At 45.1% G+C, this 10,827-nt stretch overlaps 1 protein-coding gene across 1 annotated transcript; it reads left to right on the top strand.

Moving 5' to 3' along the window:
* Nucleotides 1-1,288: 1,288 nt before the first annotated feature.
* LOC129529775 (G antigen 2D-like) lies at nucleotides 1,289-8,658 on the top strand. The gene is made up of 5 exons (XM_055375775.2): nucleotides 1,289-1,418; nucleotides 2,458-2,546; nucleotides 3,012-3,132; nucleotides 5,968-6,093; nucleotides 8,542-8,658. The coding sequence occupies exons 2-5, from the start codon at nucleotides 2,466-2,468 to the stop codon at nucleotides 8,562-8,564; spliced, it is 351 nt and encodes a 116-aa protein (XP_055231750.1). The 5' UTR covers nucleotides 1,289-1,418; nucleotides 2,458-2,465; the 3' UTR covers nucleotides 8,565-8,658.
* The last annotated feature ends 2,169 nt before the right edge of the window (nucleotides 8,659-10,827 follow it).

Genomic DNA, 10,827 nt, shown 5'->3' on the forward strand with positions numbered 1-10,827 from the left:
GACTTTATCAGAGTGAATCATTCCATTCTGTTCCAAATTTGCTGAGAGTATTCATTTGAATATATGTTGATTTTCATCAAACAGTGCATCTATTTCGATTACCACAGCATTTTTTCCCATTCATGTGTTGATATAGTGAATTCGATTGATAAATTTGTACGTTTTTAGGTTCGATTATTAAAACTTGAGACAGGGTCTCACTCTGTCACCGAGGCTGGAGTGCGGTGGTGTTATCAGAGCTCGCTGCAGCCTTGACCTCCTGGGCTCAAGCGCTCCTCCCACCTCAGCCTCCTGAGTAGCTGTGAGTATAGGTACATGCCACCATGCCCAGCTAATTTTTCGACGGTTTTTTGTTTGTTTTTTTGTAGCGATGAGATTTTCTGATGTTGCTTAGGCTGGTCTCGAAGTCCTGAGCTCAGGTGATCTGGCCAGCTCAGCCTCCCAAAATACTAGGATTACAGGCGTGAGCCTTGGCCTGGTCTGGTTTTTCTTATATAGGGGTCTTACCTATATAAAGACTAAACTTAATCTGTGCCTTTGTGCGGGTGGGCTAAGAGCATGATGACTTTTATCATTCTATTGATTTAAAGAAAACTATCCTTGACTTACCAGTGTGTAAGTCCATGAAAGCATAATTCTGTTGAAAGCATATATTGTTAATGGGTGTTGGGAACCGTGCACTTTCCGCTGCTGTGGGAGCACGTCCTTGGAGGTACCTTTCATCTGTTTTCTCAACTCCAAACATCTTAGGACCATGGGTTGTGACTGGCAGGACTATGTATCTTGCTACTTTCAAGACGGAGTTTATTTTCACGTGGTGTCACTCTGGCTGTCCTGTTTCCCTAATACTGTCACTTCACCCTCTGTGATTCTGATGCTACAAATGATAGATATCGTTTTAGCATTTTCTTACGGGTCCTAGCGATTCTATTCATTTTTCTTTCAGTCTCTTTCTCTGACTTGTTCACATTGAACAATTTCCTTTTGGGATAGGCTGCTATTTCTGTTTTCGCAGGTGGTTTACCCGTCTTCCCAGCCGGTCACAGTGGTCCTTGTCCCCATGGTGGGGCCGGGGCAAGAGAGGGCCCTGGGTTGGGGGTGGGGTTCAGTTGAAGATGGGGTGAGTTTTGAGGGGAGCACTACTTGAGTCCCAGAGGCATAGGAAACAGCAGAGGGAGGTGGGATTCCCTTATCCTCAATGAGGATGGGCATCGAGGGTTTGGGGCGTGGCGCTGGGAACGGCAGCCCTCCCCAGCCCACAGCCGCGCATGCTCCCTGGGCTCCCGCCTCAGTGCGCATGTTCACTGGGCGTCTTCTGCCCGGCCCCTTCGCCCGCGTGAAGAACGCCAGGGAGCTGTGAGGCAGTGCTGTCTGGTTCCTGCCGTCCGGACTCTTTTTCCTCTACTGAGATTCATCTGGTAGGTCTGCAGGCCAGTCATCCCGGGGACTGAAGTGTGAGTGAGGGTGGAGAGGGCCTCGGGTGGGTCAGGCGGGTCCCGCTTCCTGGTCTGTGGCCTCTGAGGGAGAAGGGCCACGAGGTCGTCCTCCTTCCCTTCACAGGCTGCGAGGCCACCAGCGGCTTCGTGGTCGTGAAGGGGCCTGGACGGGGAGGAAGGTGGGCCGTGGAGGGGAGGCGGTCAGGGGCTCAGGTGAAGATGGGGTGAGTGCTGTTGGGGGGATGGAAGTCCCGAGGTGCCGGGAACCCCCGACGACACAGGGCAGATTCCCTGAATGGGGCCCCCGGCGGGGGCGAGGCGGGCGGTGAAGAAGGGGCCTGGCACCTGGGAAGGCTGCGGCCTGGTGAGCGCCCCCCCAGCGGTGTGGAGTGCGGAGCGCCCGAGTGAGAAGCACTGCAAGGTCTCACCTCCGCCATGGAAGGTCCGAAAACAGTGGGAAGGAGTGGGCGAGGCAGTGCGGTCCAACCAAACTTGTTGTGAGGGGGATGAATGGCTCTAGGAAGTGGGAGTGTGCCCAAAGCAGCAATCACGAGAATTGTGATTCACTAGGGTTTTCGTGGGGAGTGCACTTGTGAAACTAAACCTCATCAGAAATGACCTCTGTCTGCGGGGCGCAGTGGCGCTCGCCTACGTAGTCCCAGTTACTCGGGACACTGAGGTGGGAGGATCCCCTGAGCGGGAGGTCGAGGCTGCAGTGAGCTGTGATCACGCCGCTGCACTCCAGCCTGAGCAACACAGCGAGACCGCGTGTCCAAAAGAAATTTAGAAAAGAATGTCCTCTGCCTTTTGCCACACGCCTTAAGATGATTGCTCTGCCAGCCTGGCCAGCATAAGTGGCTTTGTAGGCACTCAGACAGCGTACACACGTATGCTTAACTCTGGGACTCATTTTGAGAGTATTTTCAAAAGTAAAACGGCAAGTTAACATTTATCCATGGAAGTGATCGAATATAGCAGCCCTCTGGAGCGCACGTTCCCAATCACGGTTGTCTGTTTTCAGTGTGAAATATGAGTTGGCGAGGAAGATCGACCTATCGGCCTAGACCAAGACGCTATGTACAGCCTCCTGAAATGATTGGGCCTATGCGGGTGAGTGCTTAAACGTTAATTCGATGTTTTCTATTAGTAGAAATTAATTTTTGTGATAGCGTTGTTGCATTAGTGTGGAAATGCTGATAAAGGTCTTTCCTGCTCATAAAAGATGATGATGGCATCTCATGAAGGAAACGTTGATTCTGGAGGATTTTTTTTTTCCTCTCGTGTTCTCCAGCTTTTGCCCATGACTTCTTTCTCAGGCTTTGTTTGTTAATGACAGATTGTACACATGTATTCCAACACAGAGTATAACAGCCTCCAAAGTCCTCGTGCGTCACTTTTCTCACAGTAACCTCCCTGTGGGTGGAGTAACCTTATTGGGCATAGAGCATAGAGTTGGAGAAATGTCTTTAGGCTTAGTTATGACCAGAAATAGCTATGTATTCTGTGTATATATGTAAAATTTTGTATCAATAACGAAACTTATTTTTTATTTGCACACCCACACATATTCCCCAGCCCGAGCAGTTCAGTGATGAAGTGGAACCACCAACACCTGAAGAAGGGGAACCAGCAACTCAACGTCAGGATCCTGCAGCTGCTCAGGAGGGAGAGGATGAGGGAGCATCTGCAGGTCAAGGTGAGGGAAAGGGAAGAAGAACGTCTGCTGGTGTGTGCGTGTGTGTGTGTTCGTGTGTGTGTTTGCACGTGTGTGTGTGTGTGTGTGTGTGTTAGGCATTGTCACATAGGAGGCACAGGAGGAAAGAAAACAACGGAAAGAATGCCTGAAATTGACTGGAAAAGCGAGGAGGCTATGTAGTTTGCAGCTTAGCTTAGGCAAATCCCTCACTATGATAAAAGTTCTCGACTTTATGAATGAGAGAATGGAGGTGCCAGGATTGTGTGTTATCCAAGAACCCTTGACTGGTGAATACAACATTTGTACTGTGTTCCAAGGTTTGTGTCTTCCTATCATGTATGTTGCTGTAAAGAAGGAAGTGATTTTGCTGAAAATGCTTAAAACTCAAAAGGCTTTACTGTAAGGTAGCTTAGTACTGACCCAAGAATAGACCCAGTTCAGAGGAGCAGGAGCAGCTCCAAAAACCGAGTCGCTGAATGTTGGCCCCCGTTTCCTTTGATTGATATTTTTATATGGTACGTTTGATAAAAGCTGGATAAATGAGGATACTGCCATACAGGTAGCTGGTTTAGTGATTTTTCTCAGCGGCTTTTAGGAGGTGATTAAATCCTTTTATGGTTAGAAAAGCAAAAACGGAATTATCCTGAGATTAACGTGAGATGGAAATAATTTCTCCGAGATAAAATGTTTTGAAAGGAAGCATCTATGTAACGGAGGTCATGGATTCTTCCAGGGATGCACTGTTAAAAGTTCCTAGAATCTGACTGACAACAATGCCCATTAATTGCTGTCCGCCCACTCCCTTATTCTCAGTGCGGGACAGTATATTTTCTGTGATTCACAAACAATGTTGTATTTGGTGTTTTGTTCTTCACGGGGTTCATTTATGGAATATTACCTTTAGGACCTTCGGACCTAAATATAACTTTATTTGAACAAAGTGAAGTTTCTCTTTACCCCAATAGGTAATGGGTGTCGTGACTGTAAGATTTTCCATAGTCCTCAAATCCATCCAGCTAATCAATCCTTCAGAAACTGACATTGTAATTGTAACTGAAATCCTATCCACGTGGTAGACTTCAGATTTCTCAGCTGACGCACACTGCTGTTGGTACTCTACGGCTGAATATAAGCATTCTACATGTCCTGTGGTTTATCCTTAGATTGTCATTTAGGAGAAAGGTGTAAAGCTGGGCTGAATGCCATGCACTCATAGTCCCAGCTACTTGGGAGGCTGAGGTGAGAGGATTGCTTGAGCCCTGGAGTTCAAGCACAGCCTGGGAAACACAGTGAGACCTCATCGCTAATAAATGAATGAATAATTAAATACATAAATAAATTCATTAAATAAAGAAAGGTTTCAAGGTATAGGAAAACACAGATGCAAAGTTTTTGTGCCTAGTGGCTGGTAATGTTGCAAACGTAACTCCTCAGTGAACTGTACCACTTAAAAATAGTTAAGATGGTAAATTTTAGGATATGTGTATTTTTTACCACAATTAAAAGTTCCTTTCTTCCTGAAGTTCAGTGCAGTTATCATATATTCTTTTAAATTTTTACTGTATGTATCTCCAAGACATAACATTTATAGAAAATTTGCAAGAATAGTACAATGAACTCATATACTGTTCATCTGGATTCACCAATTGTTAATAGCTTTCGCTTCATAGGTTTCACATCTCTTCCCTCCCTCTCTTACCGTGCTGCCCACACACTCACACACACACACACACACACACACACACACACACACGGATATGTGTTTACTGTTATTAATGCTGAATTGTTTCGATAAAGTTTCAGGTATTATGGTCCTTTATCCTATGTACTTGAGGGTGTGTATATCGTCAGAACAAAGAGAAAGTCATTTCTTGGATCATCACTGCACAAAGATCAAAATCAGGAAATTTAACAATGAGAAAACGGAGTCATTTAATACAGAGTGCATACTCAAATTTTGCCAGTTCCCCAGAAAATTTCTTTTTTCCTTTTTCTTTTCTTTGTTGAGACGGAGTCTCTCTCTGTGGGCCAGGTTGGAGTGCAGTAGTGCGACCTCGGCTCACTGCAATCTACACCTCCCAGGTTCTAGGGATTCTCATGCCTCAGCCTCCCGTGTAGCTGGGACTACAGGCGCCGGCCACTGCGGTCTTGAACTTCTGGCCTCACCTGCTCTGCCCACCTTGGCATCCCAAAATGTTTGGATTGCAGGCGTGAGACCCCACGCCCGGCCCAGCTAATTTTATTGATAGGATTTCTTTTTCTGATCCAGAGTCCAGTTCAGAATCACACCTTGCATGTGCTTTTCAGGTGTTTTTAGTTTCCTTTAACCTGTAATGTTTCCTTAATTTTTCTTGTCATTCACGATACGGACATTTTTGGAGAGGATAGACCAGTTGGTTTGCAGAATATTCTGCAGTTTGGGCTTTTTCATGTATTTTTAAAAGAGTTTTCTCACTCAGCGTTTATTGGTGGCTACTCATGCCATGTAAGAGTCTAAGCGCTAGGAGTGTAAGTGCTGTGAGAGACGGGATTTGAGCCTTGGGTCATTTAATACGAGAAGGACAATCAGAAGTAGAATAACAGAGAAGTGCAAAGGAGGCAGCAAAGTTGTCTGAGGGCAGTCTTCGGAAAGGAAGAGGGTATTATTTGGAACACCTTGTTTTCCTGTTTTCTGCTAACAGACTCCTGAAATAATGTTCCTGGGATTCTTATCAACACATTTATTATTACGTTAGCTAAAGCTTTTGTATAATAATACCGAGAGCATGAATATTATTTTCTTATTCATACTTTATGTTTTACTGCTTAAATTGATACGTATTTTTTATTTTTAAGGGCCGAAGCCTGAAGCTGATAGTCAGGAACAGGGTCACCCACAGACTGGGGGTGAGTGTGAAGATGGTCCTGATGGGCAGGAGATGGACCCGCCAAATCCAGAGGAGGTGAAAACGCCTGAAGAAGGTAGGCAATCCATTAGGCATGCACACTGTAGGGTGTCTGTTTCCACGGTATCATATTGTAATTCTTACTATGTTTTTGAGACGGAGTCTCGCTCTGAAGACCAGGCTGGAGTGCAGTGGTGCCATCTCGGCTCACTGGAAATTCTGTCTCCAGGGTTCAAGTGATTCTCCTGCCTGAGCCTCTGGCGGAGCCGGGCTTACAGGCATGCTCCGCCGCGCCCAGCTAATTTTTGTATTTTTAGTAGAGACAGGGTTTCGTTATGTTGCACAGGTTGTTCCCGAACTCCTGACCTCAGGTGATCCACCTGCCTCGACCATGGAAATTGCCGGGATTACAGGCGAGAGCCACCGTGCCCGACCCAGCATTATATTTTTAATAACAGAGAGGTAACAATACTGCCTCTTTAGTAACAGAGTTCTTATATAAAGGTTATTTGAAACGTAGTTCAGGCCCCAGCACCCGACTGATAGACTGTCAGATAGGGAAACAAACTGAGTCAAAGCTATGTTGAATTAAAACTTTTGAGTATAAATCCTTAAACCAGTAGCTCACAATTTTCAGATGCTTTTGTAAAGGTCTGCTTTTAATCAATACATAACACGTTTGTAACACCCATCACTTGGTGTGAAAAATGCTGAAGCACTCATGCGGGTTCTAATACCAGCTCTTACAGCCTTGGCGAGATTCTGAGTGAGTCCTTTCACTTCTAAACCTATCTTTGGTTCTTACGAAAATAGTGAGTTTAAGTCAGAGATTTTAAAACCATTTTCCATTCCGGTTCTTTCATACTCTGATCCTGTTGCATAGAATGCGTGGGACACAGAGATCATCTGCTTCGCATGGTTTGTTAATCACAAATCATGAAACCCTGGCCCGAGTCATCTGAAAATCTCTGAATTGAGATTTCATTGTCAGTAAGAAAGTGAGCGGGCACTCTGCTTCATCCTAGTTTTTCCGTGTGGAGAGCTGAATACGTAGTGTAAGATCTTGTGAAATTGTGAATTCTCCCTCTTCTTGGTTTGTTTGTTTGTTTGCGACAGAGTCTCAGTGTGTCACCCAGGCTGGAGTGCAGTGATGCAATTTCAGCTCACTGCAACCTCTGGCTCCCAGGCTAAAGCCGTCCTCCCACCTCAGCCTCCTGAGTGGCTGGAACTACATGCACAAGCCACCGTGCCTGACTACATTTTTTTGTTTTCATTTTTGTAGAGATGAGGTCTCACTGTGTTGCCCAGGCAGGGTTTCTCTGGCTTTTAATGAACAATTGCTTCTTTTTTTTTCTTTTATTTATTTATTTATTATTATACTTTAAGTTTTAGGGTACATGTGCACATTGTGCAGGTTAGTTACATATGTATACATGTGCCATGACGGTGCGCTGCACCCACTATCTCATCATCTAGCATTAGGTACATCTCCCAGTGCTATCCCTCCCCCCTCCCCCCACCCCACAACAGTCCCCAGAGTGTGATATTCCCCTTCCTCTGTCCATGTGATCTCATTGTTCAGTTCCCACCTATGAGTGAGAATATGCGGTGTTTGGTTTTTTTGTTCTTGCGATAGTTTACTGAGAATGATGATTTCCAGTTTCATCCATGTCCCTACAAAGGACAGGAACTCATCATTTTTTAGGGCTGCATAGTATTCCATGGTGTATATGTGCCACATTTTCTTAATCCAGTCTATCGTTGTTGGACATTTGGGTTGGTTCCAAGTCTTTGCTATCGTGAATAATGCCGCACTAAACATACGTGTGCATGTGTCTTTATAGCAGCATGATTTATAGTCCTTTGGGTATATACCCAGTAATGGGATGGCTGGGTCAAATGGTACAATTGCTTCTTAAATCTTTCCCCACGGAAACCTTGAGTGACTGAAATAAATATCAAATGGCGAGAGACCGTTTAGTTCCTATCATCTGTGGCATGTAGGTCAGTGATGCTCAGCATGGGTGTGAGTAAGATGCCTGTGCTATGCATGCTCCCTGCCCCACTGTCAGTCTTCATGAGCCACTATTTCTAATAAGACTGTAGACACACATACGATATAGTCATCTCTAATCATATCAAATGTTACATGTAAGTTTCAGCTTTAGAGACATGAATTGATAAGATTTAAAGTTGAAAGACCATGACTCTAGTACTTCCTGAGTAATCAACTGAAGTATGCTTTACACATGTGTTTTCCAAATTGCTGACTGTTAATTGTAAGTGCTTGTGACTTGAAAGGAAGCGCTTGATGTTCAGGGAGGAAATTACTTTTAAATTCTGCAGGTCTACGCTCAAAGTTTATGCAGAGGTTCAATTGCGTGTAAGACACGGGATCACCCATAGGGTTCTGTTTTTAGTCCATTTAATAAAACCCAAACTGTAGTGTGCTTTGTATGCCTTTAGGGTCATCTGAATAATCTGTTGCTAAGTCATGTTCCCAATTGTTGTGTTTCTGTTACAGGTGAAAAGCAATCACAGTGTTAAAAGAAGACACGTTGAAATGATGCAGGCTGCTCCTATGTTGGAAATTTGTTCATTAAAATTCTCCCAATAAAGCTTTACAGCCTTCTGCAAAGAAGTCTTGCGCATCTTTTGTGAATTTTATTTCTAGCTTTTTGATGCTGTGAAATATGTATCATTCTTTGAAATCGTGTATTGTAACTCTCTGAGCTGGTATGTAAAGACATCGTTCTGTTTTTTTTCTTTCTTTCTTTGTTCTCTTTTGAGACGGAGTCTTGCTCTGTCACCCAGGCTGGAGTGCAGTGGCGCGATCTCTGCTCGCTGCAACCCTGCCTCCCGGATTCAAGCAATTGTCTGCCTCAGCCTCCCGAGTAGCTGGGATTATAGGCACCCACCGGCACGCCTGGCTAAGTTTTGTGTTTTTACTAGAGATGGGCTTTCGCCATCTTGGCCGGGGTGCTCTTGAACTCCTGACCTCATGATTCACCTGCCTTGGCCTCCCAAAGTGCTGGGATTACAGGCATGAGGAACCGCGCCCGGTGGAGACATAATTCTTACATATTGGTTTTCTATCCAGTGGCCTTGTGAAATATGCTTGTGAATTCCAAAGTTTACTTCTAGGTCGTTTTCCGTCTTCAATATACAGAAACATATCATCCTTGAATAAGAGGAGTTTTGTTTCCGCCATTTTTTTTTCTTTTTCCTTTTGTATTTTTTGTAGAGACGGGGTTTTGCCATGTTTCCCGGGCTGTTGTTGAACTTTTGAGTGCAAGTGATGCACCCATCTCACCTCCCACAGTGCTGGGATTACTGGCGTGGGCCACCGTGGCGGGCCCGTCGTTGCCGTTGTAAAGAGTTTTATTTCCTTTTCTGATTTTACGGCATTGTGCAGACCCACCCGTTACAGTGGTGACAGTGGACATCCTTGTCTCATCCCTGATGAGAAACCGAAAAATTTCAACATTTCACCATCCTATTTACTCTCCTTTTTTTGTAGACGGACTTTATCAGAGTGAATCATTCCATTCTGTTCCAAATTTGCTGAGAGTATTCATTTGAATATATGTTGATTTTCATCAAACAGTGCATCTATTTCGATTACCACAGCATTTTTTCCCATTCATGTGTTGATATAGTGAATTCGATTGATAAATTTGTACGTTTTTAGGTTCGATTATTAAAACTTGAGACAGGGTCTCACTCTGTCACCGAGGCTGGAGTGCGGTGGTGTTATCAGAGCTCGCTGCAGCCTTGACCTCCTGGGCTCAAGCGCTCCTCCCACCTCAGCCTCCTGAGTAGCTGTGAGTATAGGTACATGCCACCATGCCCAGCTAATTTTTCGACGGTTTTTTGTTTGTTTTTTGTAGCGATGAGATTTTCTGATGTTGCTTAGGCTGGTCTCGAAGTCCTGAGCTCAGGTGATCTGGCCAGCTCAGCCTCCCAAAATACTAGGATTACAGGCGTGAGCCTTGGCCTGGTCTGGTTTTTCTTATATAGGGGTCTTACCTATATAAAGACTAAACTTAATCTGTGCCTTTGTGCGGGTGGGCTAAGAGCATGATGACTTTTATCATTCTATTGATTTAAAGAAAACTATCCTTGACTTACCAGTGTGTAAGTCCATGAAAGCATAATTCTGTTGAAAGCATATATTGTTAATGGGTGTTGGGAACCGTGCACTTTCCGCTGCTGTGGGAGCATGTCCTTGGAGGTACCTTTCATCTGTTTTCTCAACTCCAAACATCTTAGGACCATGGGTTGTGACTGGCAGGACTATGTATCTTGCTACTTTCAAGACGGAGTTTATTTTCACGTGGTGTTACTCTGGCTGTCCTGTTTCCCTAATACTGTCACTTCACCCTCTGCGATTCTGATGCTACAAATGATAGATATCGTTTTAGCATTTTCTTACGGGTCCTAGCGATTCTATTCATTTTTCTTTCAGTCTCTTTCTCTGACTTGTTCACATTGAACAATTTCCTTTTGGGATAGGCTGCTATTTCTGTTTTCTCAGGTGGTTTACCTGTCTTCCGAGCCGGTCACAGTGGTCCTTGTCCCCATGGTGGGGCCGGGGCAAGAGAGGGCCCTGGGTTGGGGGTGGGGTTCAGTTGAAGATGGGGTGAGTTTTGAGGGGAGCACTACTTGAGTCCCAGAGGCATAGGAAACAGCAGAGGGAGGTGGGATTCCCTTATCCTCAATGAGGATGGGCATCGAGGGTTTGGGGCGTGGCGCTGGGAACGGCAGCCCTCCCCAGCCCACAGCCGCGCATGCTCCCTGGGCTCCCGCC

This window comes from Gorilla gorilla, chromosome X, assembly GCF_029281585.2.
Source record: "Gorilla gorilla gorilla isolate KB3781 chromosome X, NHGRI_mGorGor1-v2.1_pri, whole genome shotgun sequence".
In the NCBI taxonomy this organism is placed as follows: Eukaryota; Metazoa; Chordata; class Mammalia; order Primates; family Hominidae; genus Gorilla; species Gorilla gorilla.

What these genes read in the sequence shown, in the direction of transcription:
- LOC129529775 (XM_055375775.2), top strand. Translation starts at nt 2,466, where the DNA reads ATGAGTTGGCGAGGAAGATCGACCTATCGGCCTAGACCAAGACGCTAT. An exon ending in GGGAGCATCTGCAGGTCAAG is followed by an intron (nt 3,133 to 5,967) that starts GTGAGGGAAAGG and finishes TTTATTTTTAAG; the next exon opens with GGCCGAAGCCTGAAGCTGAT. An exon ending in GGTGAAAACGCCTGAAGAAG is followed by an intron (nt 6,094 to 8,541) that starts GTAGGCAATCCA and finishes TTTCTGTTACAG; the next exon opens with GTGAAAAGCAATCACAGTGT.